The following is a 23,796-nucleotide window of genomic DNA, read 5'->3' as shown; positions in this document are numbered from 1 at the left end:
AAATTATATGTTTCTCTAAAAATTCTATCAATATGGCTTACTGGTTGATTGTTTTCTTCCATCGTCACTCCTAAGTCCTTTTCCTTTTTACTTTCTCCAGTTCTACTCCATCTCCCATCTTATAGATTCCCACAGGTCGTCTTTCACTCTTTCCCATTTCCATGACATGGCTTTTGTTCACATTGAATTCCATTTCCCACTTTTACTCCATTCCCAGATCTTATTTAGGTCTTCTTGCAGTATTTCACAATCCTCCTTTTGCTTTATAACTCTGCACAGTTTCGTATCATCTGCAAACAGATTTATGTAGCTGTTCACTCCTTCTGGCATGTCGTTAATATAAATGAGGAAAAGTATTGGTGCCAATACTGACCCTGTGGCACTCCGCTTTCTACTGCTCTCCACTTGGACTTCATATCTTTAACTACTGTCCTTATTTCTCTCCCCCTCAAATAATTTTCTATCCATCTCAATGTGCTTCCTTTTAAGCCACCCTTCTCCTCTAACTTCCATAGTAATCTTGCATGTGGCACTTTGTCAAACGCCTTTTTTAAATCCAAATAAATACAGTCAACCCATCCCTCTCTCTCTTGTACTTTATCAACTATTCTAGAATAGAAACTCAATAAATTAGTTACACACGACCATCTTTTTCTAAAACCAAATTGGCTATTTGATATTAATTTGTTGTCTTCAAGGAACTCGATCCATTGTTTCTTTATTATTCTTTCACACATGTTGCATATTACACTAGTTAGTGATACCAGTCTGTAATTTAAAGGTTCTTCCTTCCACTCTTATATATGGAAACCACCTCAGCTCTTTTCCATTCTACTGGTACTGTTCCATTTTCTATTGAGCATTTTATGATGTTGTTGTATATAGGACTTGCTAGTTCTTCCCTACATTCTTTCAGTATTCTGCCTGAGACTTCATCCGGTCCCATTGCCTTCTTTTCATCCAGTTCCTTCATTAACTCTTTTATTTCAAGCTTGGTTACTTTAATCTCTTTCATATACTCTCTCTATTACCCTGTGGCCTTTCAAATTAGGATTCCTTAGTAAAGACGTCCTGGAATTTATTATTTAATAGTTCTGCCATACTTTTTGGGTCTTCCACCATCCCGTTCTCTCCTTTTAACATTTTTATTGTTTCTTTTTGCCTAATTTCTCCATTTATGAATCTAGAACAATTTTGGTTGCTCCTTACATTTTTTGACAAAGTCCTTTTCAAAGTTCTTTTCCTCTTCCTTCCTCACCTTAACATATTCATTTCTTGCTGCCTTGAAGTTTTCCTTATTTACTAGATTTCTATTTCTATTTCTTCTCCTGTGTGTGTGTGTGTGTGTGGGTGGGTGGGTGGGTGGGGAGGAGTCAGTGTACTCAAGTATGCCTGTGCAAATTGAGTGCAAGTGCAACATTTATAACATTCCCTGTGTCACCACAGACCGCACAGTGAAGGTGTGGGACTTGGTGCGGGGGCAGGAGATCCAGTCCCTCGGTGGTCACCCCAACAACGTCAACTGTGTGAGGTTCTGTGAGGCTCAGCACACCTGCTTCTCCGTGTCCTCCTCCTTCATCAAGGTAAAGGCCCATTTGTCTTGTTTCCATACTCATTTTTTTTTACTTAACCCCTTCCTGGCATCAGGGCAGATGAGTGTACCACCAAATAAAAAATCGTCTATATGTAGACTACCGACTTTCATCCACACATCTATATATAGTTTCCTGGCAAATGGGTACTCCTGATTGACATCTATATATAGACTGCTGCAAAACTGAACAGGGGACATCTATATAATGACTCTGCCACAAAACTGAACAAACAATTGAATCTATATATAAGTGTTATTTGTGTTTGATTGGTGATAATGTATGTCAATATTTTTGTATGAATGTTTGGAGTTACTCACATCCAGGACTCGTGACCTGGAAGTAATTTATTTGCACTTCTCTTCATATTTTTCACATATGTACTTGTTTTGTACCTATTCATTTTTAGGAATGTTGCTGGCGTGTGGTACAGTTGTTTCTCTTTGACATGATAGGCTAATAATAAATAAGTGGAAAAAATTCAAAAATTTCCAGTATTAGCTTATGTGCGTAGCACATCCACCATTGACAAAGCACAAGTGGTGACCGGCCTTGAGAGCCCATGTTCACCAGTGTTTGGGTATCTGAGATGCCAAATAATGATTTATTTTATGAATTTTCTTACTTGTAAAGAATCGTCTATATATAGACCACACTATAACTTGTGCAGTAAAATAAGAATGAATGTCTATATTGACGATCCAAAAAAAAGTCTCGTTTTCAAATTTTCTATATGGAGATCCTCCGCTGGGAAGGGGTTAATCTTATAGTGTAAATATTCTTTGCTCACACTACCCTATGCTTATTTCATTCTGATCATTATAGAATTTTGTTTTCTTAACCTTGTTTTTGCATTCAGTTTTAGTATAATTCTCTGTTAAAGTGATTTTCTCTTGTTCCATCAAATAGGTGTGGGACATTCGAGAAAACCCCGCCCGTTGTGCCCGAACGTTGAGCTCAGCAGGCCTCACCTCCAGTGGCTTCCCCATCACCAGCACCCAGTCCCGAACACTGCAGATGCCGCCCGGCGAGACCCTCATCACTGATATTGCCATCTCCACCGCCACCAACATCCTATACTCCGCTGCAGGGAACATTGTCAGAATATGGGACCTGCGCAAGTAAGGGACTGCCATGTGTATTTATAGGGATTGCCATGTGCAGGGGTGGTGGCTTCTTGCAGCTTCCTTTATGTTCTTGAGTATGGGAAGTGTTAGTTGTGTTGTGTCGTGTTGAAAGTGAGAGTTTGTGAGGTTTCATGTTGGGTGGGAGTGAAAAAAGTGTGTTTTCAGAATTGTCGATAAAAGATGGTGAATACTTACTGCTATTACTTTTACTGCAATTACTACATACATCTACTAAGAAAAATTATTGGTAATCCTATCTACCTCACTCCTCCCTTCCTTAAATACAGACCTCCTTTTTCCAACCCTGCACCTTGCCAGCTCACTCACTCACCCTTCCCATGCCCCACACAGGTACTCAGCGGTGGGTAAACTGGCAGGAGGTCACCAGGCAGCCGTCATGTGCCTAGCGGTGGACTCTACAGTGCCCGGCCAGGATGTCGTGGCCACCGGCTCTAAGGATCACTACATTAAGGTGAGTTGATGTGCTCACCTGTGATGCTGCTTGATTACATGTGTTTATGATGTGTGTGTGTGTTAGAGATGAGCGGGTAAGGATGTTCGTGTCTATTATGTGTAAAAGATAGCAAGTAAGGGTGAGAAGAGGTAATTGCAGTTTAGAGAAATGAAGGAAGAGTGAAAGGGAAGGGGAGGAGTAGGTATATGTTATGTCTAGTAATGTACATGTGTAGTTATATAGAGTTAGGTTTGGTTAATTGTCACAGTTGTCACTCACATTTTTACTGTTTTTCTTCTTTGTTCTTTTATTCCGTCCCCTCACACACACACACACACACACACACACACACACACACACACGTTTATTCATGCCACACATTTTTCTATTTCCTCGCAGGTATTTGACATCTCGGGCAGTCACTCTGGCCTGGTCAACCCTCGCCTCAACCTGGAGCCTCCACACTACGACGGCATCCAGTCCCTCGCGCTGTATGGAGACACCCTCTTCTCCGGCTCCAGGGACATGTGCATCAAGAAGTGGGACCTGCAGCGCGGGGAGCACGTACAGTCGCTCAACAATGCACACAAGGACTGGGTGTGTGCGCTGTGCTTCACTCCTGGAGGACAGATTGTGCTCTCAGGTGTGTGTGTGGGGGGATGTTGGGGTGTGGGTGTATTTTATCAATTGATCTATGCATTATATCTTCTTGTTTCTGTATTTCCTCCTTTCAAGAGGGAGGCTTCAAAATACTCATTCTCCAATTTTAGATGATCCTTGTTTTTTTTTATTTATTGACTGGCACCTCAATAGGCCTTTTTTTTTTTTTTAGTCTATTGCCCCTCAAACATAAAAAGTCTTTTCTTATCTCATACTTCCAATACATTCAATGACTTTCTTGTAATTATATCCCCCTTCTTTCTGTTCTTTTCTCAAATATTGTATTTCCATTTGGTTGTAAGAGTGATATAATGCATGATGAACCATCTGTAGCTGTCTGAAAGGAAAACTTTTTTCTTTAAGTGTTGATATTTTTATTTCTGTTAAACATTTGTGTAATGCTTTATGCTCTGTCTGTAGCAATCTATTTGTGTTTTCATTTCTGAGTTACATACACATTTTTTCATCACCACCACCATCACCACCACTGTTGCTTCTCTCAGGGTGTCGCGGGGGCATGATCAAGATGTGGTCTTCTGAGAGCTGCCAGCTGATAGGGGAGCTGCGGGCCCATGCATCCCCCATCAACGCCATCACCACTAACTCCACCTGCATCTTCACAGCCTCCAAGTGAGTCCTGGGCCACTGAGATGGGTGGGGGCGTGTCACTATCCACTGGTCTTTGTTTTCAGACTGATTTGCTCTTTATTACAGATTTCCAAAATATTTGTGTGTGTGTGTGTGTGTTTAGAATTTTCACTTTTTACCGCCTTGAATTCTGTTGTGCATTTTTGTTTCCTTGATGTTTGAGTTATTTACTTTTCTGGTCTTTTTTCCCTCTTGATCCTAGAATAGTTTTTATGTTGCTTTCATGTGTCATTCTCTTTTTTTTTTTTTGGATTTTGTTGTCGTTTGACTAAGGATAGTGTTATTGTTCCTTATTTTTTCTTTCTCTTGAAATAGCTTTCATTTCAATAGTTTTCATATTCTTATTCTTACTTTCTGAAGTTTTTTCACTAGATCTCAGATTGAATTTCTGTTTGATGTTCTTTTCTCTCAGTAAAAAAAAATAATGAAAGATTCCATTGAAGTACTAATAGATTGACCAAATTTTGATAAATTTATTTATTCATATCTTTAATTTGTTTACTTCTTTTTTTCTTTAATTTCCCTTATTTTGGAAAGAAATGCATCTTTTTCTTAATCAACTTTACTTCTGATGATTTTTTTTTATATCGTAATTAACTTTCACTAGGATACTTCACTACTCGGCTGTAGACCAGAGCAGACTGTCTTTCTTTTAAAAGCCTAAGGTTTTCTAAGCTGAATTTTTCCATACAACATTAATACTTCTCCTTCGATGTCCTCCTTCGATGTCGTGCCAAGTGTTTAGTGTTGAGGTCACACCAGCTTTGCAGCACCTCACCTCCCTTCGCTTGGCACAGGAAGGTTGACATGTGTTGCCTGAATAACTGGTACAAAGTGATTATTCTTCATCTGGAACTACAAATTGCAGTGCTAAGATCTTTCTGTTTAGAAAGTTATCCGACTCGTAACATAGATTTAGAACTTTGTATGGAGGTATTCAGGCAGCACCCTTTCTTTGCTTCTCCTCTTATATTCTGTACTTTCCTTACATTTAGATATTAATTGTATAAGTAGAATTTTCTCCATCTCTCTCATGATTTGATATAATTTCCTACACAAGTATAGCTGACAACATAATGCCTGTAGGTCATCACTGAGTTTTTATTCCAGCAAATAATATATTTAGTGTGCATTTTTTTTTCAGTGGTTCAAAAACATTACAGGTGTACTCTATTTAAGAGAGTACATAAGTGAAGTTGTTGCAACACTGCAGAGGTCACATCTCACACTGAAACCCATGTGCACACATACACTATTATGCAAACTTAATTTCTGGTCAGAACAACATGCACTGCTGGTATGATATACACTTGGCTGCCCACACATGCAGGAACCAGCCAGGATATTGCACCAGCAGGGACAGACAGCCGAATAATAGATTTATGAGATAAATTGATACAGTTTTCTTTGCAGCAGAGGCATCTGCCATATTATTTATAGAATAAGTGTGGTAATTAATCTGACAGTGTTGTTTGGCACATACTAAACCTACAGTGTGCACTAGAATAAGAAGATTCAGTGACATAGTGCAAGACTCCTGGTGCAGCACTGCCAGAGGTGTGGGATAACCTGAATCACATGTCCTGCTTTTGGGGAGATGGCTGTCCCATTTCCCATTTCTTTAGAATGAAGGCAGGATGCACACCTGTCTGCTGACATGACACTACCATACTACCATCCTCCTACCTGAACACACAAACATACACACACCCCTCCACTGAGCCAACTCAGCCACTCACTCCCATGGTCTCTGGTCTGGCCGCCACAGTGAGGGGGACATTCGGGTGTGGAGGCCGCTGATTGGCGTGGCTGCCGGACGGACCTTTGAACTTTCCCTCTAGGTCAGGCCACCCTCGTCCCTCACCACAAGCCTCGCCAGGAACAGTAATACACATGTTTTAACCCTGCTGTGCATGGCATGTGGGCCGTCCTGTCCTGTCATGGGCAAGGTCCCTCCCTTGTCATGACCCCTTGCCACCTGTCATTACAGCGTGTGGGAGTCTGTTCACTGCCCTTGTCAAACTTAGCTCCAGAATTCCTGCGTGTTTTATTGCTTGTTATGGTTGAAATCTTTGCTTAATTTAGCAACACAGTAAAGTATCTGAGTTTTGTTCATTAGAATCCTGCAGAGTATTTGTTTTGAGCAGTGTATGTCCTTGATTTTGTATAATTTTTTACCTTTTTTTGTTGCTGTGGAGCCTTTTCTCACATTAGCAGTAGTAATAGTGATTGAAGGCAATTTTATTTGTGGGTTATCTACTTTACTCTAATATAAATCACCAGCTTGTACTGATTTGATTGCAGTAGAAAGTTTGTCTGACCACACTGGCTGATGGAACCTTATCCTGAAACATTTCTGTGCCACTCCTTCACTATTTTCAAAAGCCTCTACTTGAAGTTACACAGATTTTAAGGCTGATTTTATGGTTCTAGTCACAGATTAGTAAGATTTCTACGTTATTAACTGGAGAAACAGTCTTTGTGGCCTTTGAAAATAGTCATGATGAGAGAGCACAATGTTTCTATATACTAGTTTCTATCTGTGACCTGTCATTATTGTTGTGATCGTCGTTGATGCTCATAACTTGTGCTGGTCCTTCACAATATCCAACCCCTCCAGCTCAGACTGTCACAACCCCTCCAGCCCTGACTCACAACCTCTCCAGCCCTGACTGTCACAACCCCTCCAGCCCTGACTGTCACAACCCCTCTAGCTCAGACTGTCACAACCCCTCCAGCTCAGACTGTCACAACTCATCATCATTGTGTAGAAGTTAATGCCATCTTCAGTCAGTCTGTGCATTAACTGATGACACACCCCAATGCTTAAAATTTGTTTCTCATTAATTTTTTGTGGATTGTTACAAGCTTCAATTGGTTGTAATGTTCTGCAGTTCATACTTCTACACACATTTGTTTTTGGTAAGGTTTCATTATTTTTTATATAGATTGTGGTTAGCTTACCATACTGATACTCAAGTCTTTCAAGTTTTTATTTTATTTTTTTTATTTTATTTTATTTTTTTTCCTACACATATTTTGGAACACACTGTTGTGCTTTGATTTTTTTTTTTTGTTTGTCACCCTCTCACTGGTTTTTCCCGTGAGTGAGCTGACCACACGAAGGACTGGCTGATGGGACAATGTACAGTACATATGGTTCCTTACTGTTCAGGCTCCAGTGTCCTCTTATCCTCAGATGTGGAGATATCTTGTATGGATATATGTACCCTTTAGCTGACTGTGTATGTGCATGTATGTGTGTGTGTGTGTGTGTGTGTGTGTGTGTGTGTGTGTTTGGGAAGTATAGAAATTTTGTAACTGAGGAGAATGTTTGGTACTTGAGAAATGCCTGTGATTGGTGCAGAATGGATAGGGAAAGTAATGAAGGTGTGCAGAGCTTAGTTTTGTGTGTGTTGTTGAGTGTAGGTGAAGGATTGAAGCATTTTATGACTGAGGAGATGAAGCACAACATCTTAGGGTGGTGTGGCTGTGTAGAAGTAATGACATAGAGTGAGATGATTAAGAGAATATCAACCAAATTCTTAAGCGGTTTTTGCACCCCTCTATGTATGTATGTATGTATGTATGTATGTATGAGGCCAACAAGACTAAGAGTGTGAATGATGTATGTATAAGTGTCTAGTGTTTAATCTAGCCTGGTGTATAGATAGATAGATAGACAGTATGTAAGTGTTTGTATATCCCATTCTTCCCCTCCTGAGCCCCCAGCCTGCCACTCTCCACACTCACCCTCCCTCTCCCTCCCTCCCACAGTGACTGCACAATTGGTATGTGGAGGATGCGCACCAGCTATGATGTATCCCCAGAGCTGTCCGACGCCTCCTGACCTGACCCAGTCTGCAGGTGACGTAAGGTGGGCTGATGACCTTCTTCCTCGGGGACAAACATTTCTAGTTCTTTTAGTTTCCGCGCCGCACCTCAGGCCAGCGCTGTGTTGTGTTGTGAGGTGCGGCTGTTGTGTACATATTATTCATGTACAGATTTGTCTTTTTTAAGTATTTTTTTAGCTCAAGTGCTGTTTTAGAATAGTGAAGTCCGTTTTTTTTATTTTATTTTTTTATTATTTTTTAAATCTTTGTGTATTATTTTTTATTGTTTATTACTCACTCACTCACTCTCGTATTCCTCGCTGAGTCACAAGGATCTTCCAGTACAGAGGCCAAGAGGATCAAGATGCTATTTTTTTTTCTACCATGTAATAATTTTTTTTATGACTGAAATCCTTTGTTTTTAATTTTTAATGGAAGTGTAATTTTTAAATCCTTTTTTTATGATATTGTGTACCATTTTACTTTTATGTTTTTTTTTACGGAATTGACTCTTTTATTTAACGTGTGTTTTGTATTGATGGATGGAAGATCTTGAGTAAACACGTGTCCATGTCTGTTGTGACCTGAAGGAAGTGTTTTGTTTATTTCACGAATAAGGAAAAGTGTAATATTTCCACACACATAAACACAGTGCTGCAAAAAAAAAAAAAAAAAAAAAAAAAAAAAGTAACATACGTACAGACAAGCAGCCAATCCCTGACAGACACTCATCTCAAGTGCAATTTCTGATCTCTGCAGAACAAAAACAAACAAACAAACAAAAAAAAAAGGAGTAATTTATACCCCGAGAAACTAACTAATCAAATTCCTGAAGTTTAGTATTTTGTAGTTATATTGACAACAAAGGACTTGAGTTAGGTGTCAAAGTTATGATGCTGAAATAAATGTCATGGAGTTTATAGCATAGGTAAATTCCAGTCAACTGAACAAGGCTGGTTATGTGTGTGTGTGTGTGTGTGTGTGTGTGTGTGTGAGAGAGAGAGAGAGAATTTGAGTATGAGTGTGTGTGCATGGATCAATACGCCTCACTCAGTCAGTAGCAGTACGTACTAATTAATCAAGAAAATAAATCAGCTTCTTATATATTTTTCACGGCACCTTGGCACTTACGGAAATGCTAAATAAATCACGGCTTCATTTGACACTCGTCCCATCACACCACTGCTTTCACCTTGCCCACAATTCACACACTTCAATGCATTACTCATAGGCAGCCTCAGATATCAAAATTTCTCCTGGATACGTAAGAACACTCGCATGTGCCTGTGCTTTGGTCCCTCAGTCAAGCAGATTTTACTACTATTGTTATTCATTAAGGGGAGTACATAGTGAGTCTGGCTTTGTTGTTCAGGGGGACTTGTTGCCTTAGAGAGAGAGAGAGAGAGAGAGACTGTTGTTGTTAATTATTGTTGTTGTTGTTAAGACTTTCTGGGTTCATTCATTAAAACTACATACGTACACATACTACAGTTAGTGTACGTAAATACACGCACATGATATGGAAACTTACCAGGACAAAATTGACACACACACACAAACACACAAACACACACACACACACACACACACACACACACACACACACACACACACACACACACACACACACACACACACACACACACACACACACATGGGAAAGTCAAATAACCAACAAGTCTTCCATATGAGTGAAAGAATTTACTTTAATTACAAATGAAGGAAAAGTCAGGCACCTGTGATTTTTCTGATTAGTATTGCATTGAACTCATCTTTGTCAGTAACAGAGGAAGGAGGTAATCACAGCAGAACAAGTCAATATCAGTGGTCTTCTTGAAGGAACATACATACAGACACACACTCAACATTTACAACAGAGATCAGGTTTCTTCATTAATGTCTCTTCCATTTAGTTATATTAAAATGTGTCCTTAATCTTGCTAACTGATTTTTTGTAAGTGAACAGTGATTTGAGTAGTTTTGGTACAGTTGGTAAGCCTGCCCATCTAAAATGTCACAGAGAACGTTGTGTATTATATTGAGATTTGAGCCCTTGAGTTCTTTGTTATAGATATCAGAGGCCACATTTATTCAGTACTTTTCTTTGTCTTCTTCCATTTGGTCAAAGTTAACTCATGATTTTAGTTAAGGATACATTTTTGTATGACCAAACACTTCCACTACTCTGTTGCAGCGTCTTCATTGTGGCCTTTGAGTCATGAGCTTGTGTGCAGTTTTGTTGTGTTGCAGTCTGGATGGAGAGTGAACTAAGAGCTGAATGTCTGAATGTCTATATGGAGAAACTTGAGAGAATTAAAGCAGTAGTGGAGAGGAAGGAAATTGTGTGAATGTTTGTGACAAGAATAGTAACTTCAGACAGAGAGGATGAAAAAGTATATTAGGAAGAAAAGAAACAATAGATAGCCTTGTTATGTAAGAACCAGGCCAACTTTAAACAAAAAGGAGTAAAGGAGAGGGGAGAATAATGTGAATATTTATTGAGAAAAGAGGAATTGCAGAGAAAGAAGTGAAAAAAGGAAAAGAGAAAAATTCAGTTCCAGTGTCTAAGAAAGTAACTCCAGAGAGAAAAAAAGAGTAGGAGAGGGAAATATCTCTTAAATATCTGTGGGGAAAAAATAGCTAACGTCAGGGAAGAGAAAAGAACTCAGAAAGATGACAAAGAGTTTTGGCTGAGGAATTTTACTTTTTGAGAGCTTGTACTGTGTAGTGAGTGTGTACATTGTGACCCATTGGAAAGACTTTGTGTGATGTGACTGAAGCAAGGAATGACTGATGGAACTTGTGGTATTCTTGGAGTGAGGGATTAAGAATGCTTGAGTGGATATTTGAAAAGGTTTGAATGAAAGATTATGAAGATGAAGCTGTGAGTACAAGGCTGGAACGTTTTATTAGTGATAACCAATGACTGTCTCTGAGGTCCTTACACTATGTATGAATGAATTATGGTACTGGGAAAGTGTTATGTGTACTGAATATAAGAGTGAGCTTCATACTTGTATCCTCGGTGTATGAATGACTGGGTTTTTGGAAGTGAAGAAATGAGTGATAGTATTGACAATATGCAAACTTGATGATTGAAAATATTTACATGAACTAAATATAAAAGTTTGCCTCATATTTGTACCATCAATGTGTGAATGACTGGGATGTCTTAGTAAATTGGAAAAGAAAAAATGATCAGGAAATTTCAAGTTGATGGATGATTATTAAAGGATCTGTGAATGTGTGTTGATGAAGGTTTGCATATGAAGGTTGTATGTGGACTGGACTGATATGTAAAAGATAGATAGCATGTTTCGGTAAGCCGCTTAAACCATCAATGGCTGAATGCAGAGGAAGGTTGTGTACATTGAATGAGTGGAGAGTGAGAGCAGCTGTGTCATGACTGGGAGGGCTTTGTGTGTACTGACTATATAGAAAGAGTCGCAGAGTTAAATCACGGAAACCACCAATGAGTGAATGCATAAATTTACATGTGTGACAGTTGACTGGTGAGAAGGATTAGGTTATTACTTATCATGCACCAAAAGTAATGAATAAAGAAGGAAAGCTGTAGTGTAGCATTAAGTCCCTAAGTACAGCTGAGTGGGGAGCGACACAGCCATGGGTAGTGTGACGCTGTCATGGGGTGTTGTGCTGACCTCTCCTGTCCTCTTGTATGCATCTCTAGCTCATTTCTGTTTCTATGTACATATATATTCCTGCTCCTTCAAACATTAGCCTGTACTCTTTTTGGACTGTAACACCATAACACATTTTATTTATATTACTAGCTGTAAGATCTTGGCTGATTTAGCAATAGCTTCTCTTAGGACTGTATTAATTATGAGTGGCTGAATTGTACACCATGTGATATTGAGTCCTCAGCCTTGTTACTCACTGGCTTCTTAGAGTCATTCACTGCATTGTTAACTCTCCATAAGCCAGAGTGTTGGTAGAGTGCATGGTGAGTGTTGCAGTGGTGTTGCATTCACTAACTATTACTCTGTGTAGATGAAAAGCTGTGGTGAGTGTGTGCAAAGTGTGATGTGATATTCATCTTATTATTCATTCCCCATAGAAGACTTCCACGACCCATATGGAGCTTAGGTGTAAATAATGATATTGTTTACTCTGTTTATTCATTGTCAAACCAACATTGTATGTACACCAGCTGTAGGAGGAGGAGCAAGAGGAGGTGAAGAAGATGGAGGAAATGAGGCACTGCAGTGAACACAATGCACAAGAGGAGAGAATGATCTGAATGGATGGGAGGGGAAAAAAAAAGAGTAGATTTTTATGATGAAATGGCTGTTGAAGATGAGAAATACTTTATATACAGTAATGCAGGTTTATTTATCTTTTACACACATGATGAGAATTGGAATGGATTGTTGCATTTGTTTATATGATGTGGCTTTATCTGGTTGATGGAATTGTTAAAGGTTCTTGAGCTTAAAAGTTTTACCTTCATGAAGTTAAAAGTGATAAGAAAAGAAGAAAAAAAAAATGTGCCTTAAATCAACAACAACAAACGATTTTAGAACAGAAGACAAATTAAAATGATGAACCAAAAGGTGACCTGACATGAAAAAAAGTAAAAAAAAAAAAAAAAAAAAAGAAAAGGGAAACTGATTGTATACTTTTATCATTATTTTTATATATATTTTCTCTAATGGCAGCAAGAGTGAGGCTTTCTGTGATATACTGTTATTCATCATTATATTTTGGCGTGGGGATTTTGACCTCCATTGGTGAGAAGATACAAGAAAGAGAAAAGAAGACTGATGATGAAGAAGGAGAAAATGAGTGATGACAGTAAGTGCAACAGTAGCGAGGTCACAGAGATGATAATGAAGAAGAAGAAAAAGAAGAAGAGACATATACACCTAATAATAGCTGTAATTAACCTAGTGTGCTATTCTACCGGTCAGTGTTTACATTACAGATCAGGGTGACTCGAGTGTGCCCGCCCTTGGCTTTAAGTGGTCTTAGTGCACCAGATTTTGGCCTTATAATAAACTCCTTACTAACATCAACTTGCTACAGACCTCAGTGTTGATCATATTGGCTTGTAACCCGTTCCTTCTTGTAGATGTCCCCCTTGCTAGGATGCCTCCCCATTGTCTCTCTCTGTCTCTCATTAAGCAAGTTTAAGTATGTATATTGTAAGGTTCAGTGACTTAAGGTTTGGCTGTTTCGCTGTAAGGAGTGGCATGGTGCAGTACTTCTGTGTTTGTGGTGGTGATGTGTGCTGTGGCGGGCAGCTGTGAGGGTTTGTGTGTGTGTGATGCTTCTGTGTTGTTACTTTTGTTCTATGTGTTTGGCCGTAGGTGTTAGAATAGGTATGGTAGGGATTTGTGTTGAGTGCTACTACTGTGTGTGAATTGAGTGTGAAAGGTGGTAGAAAAACTCAGACTGAAGCAAGAACATTACTATTTCAACCATGTCTCTGAAAGGTATGCAGTCATAACATCAGAGAACATAGATCTATTCCATGAACCTTCTTTCCACCTCTCCTAATCATTTGTCTCATCTTGACTTGTATGTGCAATGTACCCACACCAATACACACACTGATGTCTGTGCACAAGTGGATTGGTGAGAGAGACCCCTGCCTGCCCTCCTATGTCCTGAAGGTGCTATTGCTCCCCCTACCCTGCCTGCCCTGCCTGCCCTTGTGCTCAGTGAGGGTCAGGTGAGGCAGCAGGTCAGCCCACAAGTATTTTTGGTTTGGAGAAAATGTATTGGGTCAAGGTAGTCAATTGTAATGGTTTGAAGGAGGTGCAGAAATTTAACCTTGAGAAGAACCAAAACTATTACTGTGGTTATTAAGGAGGTATCCAAAATTCTTTAGTGGTTTGAGAAGTGTTAGAAAATTGGTGTAGTTAAAGAGGTACTTCAAGTGGAATGGTTGGAAAGACATTAGAAATTTTATTATTAGAAGAAATGAAAAAAAAAAAATGCTATAGTCAAAAGAGGTATTTAGAAACACATTTTCATTGGTTTGAAAAGTGATGAAAATTGTTTGTTAAAGAGATATTCAAGAAATTTATAAGATAGTGAGAGAAACTTCAATAAGTTTATGATAATTACTGCAGGAAAGAAATAAGGTTTAGAAAGATTCCTCACAAATTACTACGGAGATAAAAAAAAAGCTTCAAAATTTAATGATGGCGGAAGAAATCATATTGTTACTTTTATTTTATGTAGCTTTGGATAACAGCCCTTATGTACAACTTCTGAAGGTCTGTATCAAGTCAGGTGTGCTTTAGAGTGGGAAACTGAAGGTGTGGACTGTTGGAAATTCTATCTTGTGTTTTGAATACCAAATTTTAGAGTGTGTGTGTGTGTGTGTGTGTGTGTGTGTGTTTTGAGAGCTTTAATACTTCCTACATGAAAAGTCAACTAAAGGACATTATTTCATTTTATTTTGTACATTATTTTATCATTGATGCTTTACATAGTTTTTGAAATGTCTATAATGATTTTTAAGGAGAATAACATTGACTAGTTGTGCTTAAATGTTGGTTCCTGTGGAAATTTTAACAGACGGTTTAAATGAGCTGGAGTGAAGGTGTAGTGTGTGTCATGGATGTGATTTGGCAGTAAAAGAGGCACGGGAAAAGTAAATGATCCAGTTTATTGTGTCTGCGCTGCATCTAAATTTTAAAATTAACGAATAAAAAATAAAAATAAAATAAATTCAAACAACACTATGAATCATGATCAGAATAGCCAGTAAACATTTGCATTGGTACTTAAGGAACAAATCAATCATTTCTTTCTGTTATCATTACAAAGTGTGCATCTGTTCCCGAGAAGGTGACAGGCTGAGTTTTAATTTGTCTCATGTATCGTAAACCCAAAACATTCAATTTATAAACGTACTATGTGTGTGTGTGTGTGTGTGTGTGTGTGTGTGAGAGATGACCCTCCTCCTCCCGCCACACAGCCGAGGGACAGAGTCAGAAAGCTGTGCAGTGTTGTGTGTACCCTGAACCTGACTGTATATAGTGGAGAATATTTTTTTATAGCGGGTGTGGGGCAGGCGTGTGTCCGTCTGCCGGCCGCCCAGTGCAGCGATGAGTTGTGTAAAGAATAAAGTGTTACACGAGAACTAGCCGCTCATTACTCCCTCTCTTATTATTGGGGTTGGTTTGTGTCTTCCCTTCAACACGTGAAGGTGCTTGGCTTAGTGTTTTTAGCTGAGATCTGTTCACAAGTCTGGCTTAGAATTGCACAAGGATGAAAGGCGTGGGAAGTATCACCTTTAGCCCATAAATTCCCGTGGAAAGCCCACATGGTATAAATAAATAAAACTAAAAAAGAATGCTGGAACTCCCTGACTACTGCTGTATTTCCTCCATCCTATGACTTCAATCTCTTTTAGTTGAGGGTTCTAAGACATCCTTACAACTTTTTGTGGTTCAATTGACCTCACTTTTAGAACGGGAACCTTGGTGGGTCGTTTGCACTTTCCCCCTTTTACCAATATTCCTTTCATAAAAAAAAAAAAAAAAAAAAATGATTTCATAGTGGACAAATTAACACCACATTTACCAAACCTTCACCACACCTGTACACATCTTATGAATGCCTAAAGATACCCCATATATTACTTTTAATGCTACTAATTGTTGTATATCGCAGTGTTGAAGAAATAACTAAACTAGATATTTTGTTCTGACGCCTAGTAGATATTACATAGAAAATCAAGCATTAGAAGGAGATACTAAAGTAAATAATGTGTTGACTCTATTGACAGTTTCAAGTGAACCGTGTGGCGAAGCGACGCTCGAAGCAGAGTGGAGACTACGGAGGTGAATAAGAATCTTTCTCGGTGGCAGAAATTATTAGATTGTTAGACTCAAAACATAAGTGAACCGGAAAGGAAATATTGATAAGAATATTGAAAAATCGAGGCTTGAGCAATTTCAACACCATTTCGAAAACCAACCAGAGTGAACGAACAGGCAATCTTATCTAGTTGTGAGCCCGAGTGCGTCCCGATGCCGATGAGTCACCAGCTCAGTCCTACAATAAATCCCCTATGAGGTAAAAGTGATACTTTTTAGTAGCATCTCTGAGATTGGGACATTATCCAAAGTGTCCTTTTTATGTAGTCTTTAGGCTGTTCTTGGCTTATCTTACTAGGCAGTCTTGGCTTTCATGGTTTTTGTCTGGGGCAACACAGCTCGCGTCAGTCACCCGCGTTCAGCAGGCAGCCATGTCAGGTGATTGTTCACTGTATGTGGTGTGTGGTGCCCTGCGCTGGGACGGAGTCTGATATTTTTTAAACTTACTGGAGGCTGGTGGTGTTAAGTGTTCTGGTGATACAACATTAGAGAAGGTAAGGTGTGTGTGTGTTTGATGGGTGGGTGGGGGGAGTTGGTGAATGTTTTTGTAGGTAATTTGAAGGGGCTGTGCAGGCTGTGGTGCAGTAACCCATGGGGTGGCAACTGACTGGTTGTTACTCTGCTAGTCACTCTGGTGTTGTCCAGCTTGTCCTGTCTACTGTAGGAAGGTCTTGTGTGTGTGTGTGTGTGTGTGGTTGGGTTGGTATGGTTAGTGTGGAGAGGATAAAAACGGTGAAAACAACGGTTGATTCCAAATTGAGTCTTGATTGGCACTTTATCGATGTCTGTACAGCATTCCAAATCTTTTCAGACTTCCGTGAAGCATTTTTAACGCCACTAGGATTTACGCTTGAACTATGCGCATATTAGTTCCTCGGAGGAACCTACTAAGCGTTTCAGAGTTTGAGGGCACGTTTTTCTAGAATAACTTTGTAAGGAACACGCATATCGTTATGAAATTTTGCCAGTGTATTTGACACCCTCCCCTAATATCCCAATGTGTCATGAATCGTAAACAGTATATAATAATGGCACTTCTCCCTATAAAAATAGGAGAAAGTCACTTATCCCTCACGAAGAAACGGACAAGTTGAGAAATGGTGACAGAGAGAGAGAGAGAGAGGGAGGTAGGGGAATACATAGACGGAGAGGAAGGGAGGAGAGGCCCTGGGAGGAAGGGAGCGAAATATGGGGAGGGGGATGGAAGAGAGGGAGGGTAGGAGCAGGGGGGAGGGACTATGTGGGTGGAGCTTGTTACCACGTCACAGATATTACTACGTCACCATTTCTCACCACTTGTCCGTTTCTTCGTGAAGGATAAGTGACTCCTGTTTGTATAGGAAGAAGTGCCATTATTATATACTGTTGACGATTCTTGACACATTGGGATATTCGGGGAGGGTGTCAAGTACACTGTGGCAAAATTTCATGATATGCGTGTTTCTTATTCTAGAAAAACGTGCCCTTTAACTCTGAAACGCTTAGTAGATGGCAGCAGGTCTGTAGGCTCTCACAAGGAGCAGTTAACTAAGGGAGGTCAGCTATGCATGTTGGCCTTGACCTGCCTGGCAGCTTCATATCCCGAGGTTGGCTACTGATCCAGTGTTCAACTCTTATTATAGTAGGGTCTGTGCATACTTAGGAAGAGTAACTGGGACCATAATACCATGTTAGTGTGATGAAAGGGTAACACGTTCATTCCAGAAGGTTCCTTGAGGGATGGAGCAGTGATCCCAGGGGCACGCCGAAAGTGTATCTGGAAACATAATCTATCTAGTTCAGGTGTTTCCAATTTTGGTTGCGACCCTAAATCCAATCCTAATGTAATAAGACATCCAACCACTTCATGTTAGTTACTGTATTGTTCATGAAAGCCATTCTGACTACGGGTGAAATTGCACGAATGTCGGGTGTTTTATGACCGGATTTCATTTGTTTGCACGTGTCCCGTAGAACGTTTACTTAGTCCTACCAAAATAAATCAGCTACATATATAAAAGTAAAAATGTGAAGTTGTGAAGTATTGATATTTTTGTAAGGCCACCCTCAAATACCTTCGTGAGCCTGGGGTTGAGAACCACTGGTCTAGGTGGAGTCTGGGATCCTACCTGGTAAAGGTTGTCTTGGCCCAGTCAGTAGGCACAATATTTGCTTGTAAGTACCGAGGGTTAAGTTAACGGAGTGCGAGTGTAGTGTGAGTGTGCCACACGCACTCTTGTTGTATGGTGTAATTAGATATATGTATTAAGCCTCACCAAGCCTGCTAATTAGTCCCTGTGTGGTTCTGTTTGCAACTTCATTATCAGTGACACCATACAGCCTGTGTGCCTTGCCGCTACTCGCCACCATTACATCTGTAACGTGCAGCGACTCTAAGTAGGTGACAAACTAAAGAAAACTTGATCCAGACAGCAGTGTTTCTGGATACTTTATTGTGACCCGAGTTTATAGAAATGTCTTTATGATCCTAGTGACAGATTAACAAAACTACACTATTAACAGGAGAAACACTATTGAGAATCCAGCTAATCATTTTTGTGGCCTTTGAAAATGGTTGTGGTGATCGAAATAGAGAGAGAAACACACACACACACACACACACACACACACACACACACACACACACACACACACACACACACACACACACACACACACCCCTCTCCCAGTGTTCATTGTACTTATATGTACCTATCTCACGTTCTTTTGATGATGAGAGACTAAGTAAATGCAAGTAATAACTTACTAGTATAGTCTATTTGTTGCGGGGGCGAGTTGCCAAACGCCATCACTGGCCTGTCCCCTCTAAACTGGGCCCAGGACGAATTACACTTAACCCAGTGGGGGCGGTAATAAACAGCTTCGAATGGTTCCAAGTTTACTAGACTTGCAAAAACACATAGGTATACACAATATAACAACAACAAAAGGGATACTTTGCACACCACCCAGCTCTCACCACGAGTATCCCTCCAGAGCAAGTGAGGGCCAGAGGAACACTAATCTCACCAACACTGGAGGCAGACTCATTGACGGCGCCAGGAAGCAGGTAGAGGGTGAAGCCAGGACAGCAGAGGAGAGGCCAGTCCAGTCCAGGGAATCCAAAATGGCACTTGGAGATTTTGAGCGCAAGTCCATGGGTCCTGATCCTGTTCAGCACAGTATGAAGGGTCTTTAAATGCAGGGCCCCAGTCTGAAGAGTATATAAAAACATTATCAAAATAAAAGGACACGTTTGCAATAACAGAACAATGCACATGAGCTTGATATAGGTGGCACAAGCAGTGACCAGGCCGAAAGACAGTCTGGTGAACTCCATTAGGCCCAAGTGGATTGGGAAGGCTGTCAGCAGCATGGCTCTGTCAAAGGGACTTCGTAACAAGGCTTGCAGAGATCCAACTCTGAAAAACCTTGAACCTGAAAACTTGTACATAACCTCCTCAATGTTACAGCTGGGCTCAGCCTGGAAGACTTTAGCTGTTGAGTTGACGGTAGTCAATGGCCATGCGATAAGTGTTGCCTGGCTTAGGCACCATCACGACCGGCGAACAATGTTGAGAAGACCATCAGACTTCCTGTTCAAAGAAACGTTTTAGATGGACAGGGACAAAGTAAATCTTGGTGCTGATGCGGCCAGTGGTAGTTAAGACATGTTCAACAAAGGAAGTACACCCAAGAACATCGTCAAACTCTGACAAATTAAATTCCGGTTGATCCTGGATCATCTATCCTTGTCAGAGCAGCCATCAGGTGTCACTGGTAATAAATAGCACTCGTCCTCGGGTCGTCTTCACAAATAAGGTGGCTGTTCTCCGGGACATGCTCTTCCTCTTCGGGCATTTCCTCTTCAGGAGTTTGCACTTCGTCCCAAGACTTCAGCAAACCTGGTACTAGCACAACGGATGTAACGTTTCAAGAGGTTGACGTGGTACAATCTCGGACCTTGGGGACAATCAATTAGGTAATCAACCTTACCTCTTACTGTATATCTTGACTGGATGTCAGGTTCCGGTCCTCCCAGAGATCTAAGGGCGGAGAGAGGTCCCCAAACATTCCTTCCATAGAGAAGTTCGAAGGCAGAGAAACAGGTTCTATCGCTGGTATCCGAGGGCAAATAATGTAGGAAGCAAGTATCTATGCTACTCGAGGGCGGTCCTTACAGAGCTTTCGTAGGGAAGCTTTAAGTGGTGCGTGTAGACGTTCAATGCGACCATTAGTGCTAGGACGAAATGGAGTTGTAAATAAAGGCTTGACTCCTAACAACTTATGAAGTTCTTGCATTAATCGAGATGTAAATTGGGTACCTTGATCAGCGAGAACTTATCGTGGTATACCAACTCTAGCAAAGATGGAGTGTAAGGCCTCAGCAACGGAGATGGAGTCATTTCCTTCAGTGGCACTGCTTCTGGGAATGCAGTGGCGTAGTCGATTAAAGCGAGGATGTACCTGTGGCCTTCTGTGGATGGGGGAGACAGTGGTCCAACCAAATCGACCGCCACTCTAGAAAAAGGTTCCGTTATAATTAGAAGAGGATGGAGAGGTGCTGGTCGGACTCTTCCTTTGGCAGACATTCGTTGACAGACAGCACAGGATCGACAGAAGTCCAATATCCGCACCCATCCCAGGCCAGTAGAAGTGGCTGGATACCTTCAAGAAAAGTAGAGAAATGACTTGTTAAAGGGTTTTCATGGCCAACAGACAGGATTATTGGTCAACAATCCTTAGGAACAAGAAGAGTGAGCTTACCAACCTTTGCTGGATGTTTCGAGGTCAAACACATCCGGTAGAGAAGTCCGGTACAGCGAAGATACCAGGAAGTAGAGCCGTCCTTTGTCCGCTCCTCTTCACCCATGGTAACTAACTAAGATTTCCGAGACAGACACTACTTGAAGACGAGCGAAAGGCTCCGGAGTCATGTCCAAGGGTTGCAATTCTGGCAAAACTAGAGGATGAACACACTTCATTCTGCTACTGCAGGTTTCCACAGCACATGCTCGCATTAATGGCGGCTCCTTCTGAGGCTGGAAGAGAAGGAGGAGGCAGTGGGCAGAGAAGACGGAAGCATAGCCAAATCACTGACCGAGGTTTGGAGCGAGGAGGATAGTGCTTAGCTATCATCAGTACTACGAGCTCCCGAGATGTTGCCAATGAGGACAACCGCACTTCGTAGGAGCTAGGATAGCATTATCAATCCAACCCTCAAAATATGGTCATCTTATATAGCACCTAATGGTTGGAAAAATATCTTCCCGTCCAAGATAGTCCTCTACTACTACCATAGGTCGCTGAGAGACGTCAGCATCAGGCACTACCTTCTCAGAGACGATCACGCAGTTGTAGCCGGTGTCTGACAATAGTAGTAGCCCAGGAGCCGTTGATCGTGCCAGCAACTGCATAATCAGAGAGACCGCTCATCCATATAAAATCCTACCTTGCATTTGTCCTGTGGTTCTTTTAAAGGCTCTGGGATTCTTTGGACATTTACACCTTACATGCCCTTCTTACACCTTACATGCCCTTCTTCCCCACAGTTTTAACACTCCATCCTGATGTAGCTTCTTTGGTCCGGTTTAGCGTTAATGGCCTCAGCCCTTTTCAATAGATGTTGAGGCCCTGAAGTCTAGCCGGTACCGCTCTGGAGTCAAAACCAGTCAGGAGAGCCCTTTTTAGGAGAGGGAAGTCACTTATGGTATCAGTGCTAAAAGGTGAAACAGAGGTCAGCAGGTTTACCTGTCAGTAGACTCCCAAGTTTAACAGCAAGACCCTCCTCGTTGATCGTTAAGAGCGTGGCAATACGCTCAAATCTGGTCAGGTAGGCGACGATATCACCCCTTGGCAAGCTGGAAACTTCGGTCCTTGCACGCCAACATTGGGACATTGGGTAGAACGTGCTCCAGACTCTAAACTAAGCTTGAACTAGACAAGTGAAATTCCCGTTCCTTCTCACGTTCGTCCCGTTCAGTTCCTCACGCTCCCGTTCTCGTTCTCGTTCTTCACACGACCGTTCCTTACTCCCGTTGGAAAGCTTGTTGGAGGCCGAGCTTTACTGCTTGTTCTGTAAGCCCAGCTAAAGTAGACATCTAGACATAATAGAACCAAAACTAAGAAACCCAACAACGCAGACTAAAAACCGAGACAGGGAAACCCCCTTGATACACCCGTGAGTCAACCATGGAAACTCAAAATAATTCTCACGCACACATGAATTATGCATTTACAAAATAAACCACAAGGGTAGGAAAATTGATGAAGTGCACAAACACCCAAATAGATAAAATACCTCACAAGTTGATAGAAAATCAATCAAGTGCACAACCACACCCAAAAGTGCATCATATCTCACAGGTACATGTGCACAACACCCAAAAGTATGAATCAAGTGCACAACCACACCCAAAAGTGCATCATATCTCACAGGTACATGTGCACAACCACACCTAAAAGTATCATATCTCACAGGTAGACAGAAATTACTTAATCTCTCGCACCACATACAGCCAAGCACTTGTAACTACACAAGTAGTTACAAATGAACCCCACACAAGGACACTCACACAAGGACACTTTAAATAAGTATATGTACAGAAGCAATGTACAGAAGCATTGACTGGCAAGCACACATTTAGCATATTCTATTCCTCTGTAGGAGCAATGGCTACTTTACAATTACGTCTAGGCTACGAAGACGCCAAAATACTCTAATGCCCAAACCACAGTAAGGTACTGTGAAACAGACTAGATCCCCCGGATTAGCGGCTGCTCGTTCAAGAGAACGAGGAGTGGTTAAAAGGCACTGAACCTGCATTTAGCCAAGTGTAGATTAATGACACAGGGTCTGCACCTAATCTCGCTCAATTCACCGAGGCCGAACGTAAAACTACACTAAAATACGTCCGAGAAGGAAAAACATTAAACCACTGAAACACTTCGGCACAAAAAAAAAATGGTGAAACAGTAGGAGTTGGAACAACTCAGCACTAACACATCCAACACCCCAAAGAGTCTAAGTAGCTCAATATCCTGGCGAGATCGTCTAAATGCAAGTAATAACTAACTAGTTTAGTCAATTTGTTACGGGGGCGAGGTGCGAAACGCCATCACCAGCCTGCAACCTCTAAACTAGGCCCAGGATGAACGACACTTAACCCGGTAGGGGCGATAATAAACAACCTCGAGTAGTTCCAAGTCTACTAGACATACAAAAACACAGTTATACACAATATGATAACAAAAGGGATACCTTGCGCACCACCCGGCTCTCACCATAAGTCCCCTCCAGAGGGGAATGAAGGCCAGAGGAACACTAACCTCACAAACACTGGAGGCAGACTCGTTAACGGCGCCGGTAAACATGTAGAGGATGAAGCCAGAGCAGCAGAGAAGAGGCCTGTCCTTGGAGAGTTCAGGAAGTTCTCTGCCGTCTGGGTGTTCGTGAGGCTCGAGGTAGACTCGGTTAGGTATTCACTGGGGCCTCGAGACGTGGAGTGACCGGAAGAAGCAGGGTTCTCGAGACATACGTGGCAGAGAGAAATGAGCGAAGTGTCGCTCGGGAGTGGCTGAACGATCCAGAACGAGGGGTGATGGTCAGGTGGTGTTCTGCCCTTTACAGTAAATTACAATGTT

At 41.1% G+C, this 23,796-nt stretch overlaps 2 protein-coding genes across 14 annotated transcripts in view; one reads left to right on the top strand and one right to left on the bottom strand.

The window, feature by feature from the left end:
* Positions 1–15,434, top strand: part of LOC123511411 (kinesin-like protein KIF21A) — a 132,614-nt gene extending 117,180 nt beyond the window's left edge. For 7 of the 9 annotated variants that reach the window (XM_045267274.1, XM_045267270.1, XM_045267272.1 and 4 more), the window contains 6 exons: positions 1,447–1,583; positions 2,502–2,713; positions 3,071–3,191; positions 3,573–3,816; positions 4,337–4,463; positions 8,259–15,434. In XM_045267274.1, coding sequence (XP_045123209.1) covers positions 1,447–1,583; positions 2,502–2,713; positions 3,071–3,191; positions 3,573–3,816; positions 4,337–4,463; positions 8,259–8,331 — 914 coding nt within the window. In that variant the 3' untranslated portion in view covers positions 8,332–15,434. Of the gene's footprint in view, positions 1–1,446; positions 1,584–2,501; positions 2,714–3,070; positions 3,192–3,572; positions 3,817–4,336; positions 4,464–6,249; positions 6,366–8,258 lie in introns of all 9 variants that reach the window. The other 2 variants (XM_045267267.1, XM_045267266.1) reach the window with 1 other exon arrangement.
* Positions 15,435–19,038: 3,604 nt separating this feature from the next.
* LOC123511409 lies at positions 19,039–23,796 on the bottom strand. 5 transcript variants are annotated; one of them, XR_006676787.1, is made up of 2 exons: positions 20,924–23,796; positions 19,039–20,820 (listed from the first exon to the last, which is right to left on the bottom strand). XR_006676787.1 is itself a non-coding variant. In XM_045267263.1 (2 exons), exons 1-2 carry the CDS (start codon positions 19,604–19,606, stop codon positions 19,055–19,057), a joined length of 444 nt encoding a protein of 147 aa, XP_045123198.1. In that variant the 5' UTR covers positions 19,607–23,716; the 3' UTR covers positions 19,039–19,054. The 5 variants fall into 5 exon arrangements, 4 of the variants coding, with proteins under 4 accessions (XP_045123198.1, XP_045123199.1, XP_045123196.1 ...); XM_045267263.1 differs by having other exon boundaries at positions 19,039–19,322; positions 19,431–23,716; XM_045267264.1 differs by having other exon boundaries at positions 19,039–19,366; positions 23,482–23,705.

This window comes from Portunus trituberculatus, chromosome 31 (genome assembly GCF_017591435.1).
Source record: "Portunus trituberculatus isolate SZX2019 chromosome 31, ASM1759143v1, whole genome shotgun sequence".
NCBI lineage: Eukaryota > Metazoa > Arthropoda > Malacostraca > Decapoda > Portunidae > Portunus > Portunus trituberculatus.
The sequence above is the reverse complement of the archived record's forward strand: the minus strand, read 5'-3'. Positions and strand labels throughout refer to the sequence as shown.

Excerpts from the sequence above, each read along its gene's own strand:
- LOC123511409 (XM_045267261.1), bottom strand. The coding sequence starts at position 19,606 with ATGTACAAGTTTTCAGGTTCAAGGTTTTTCAGAGTTGGATCTCTGCAA.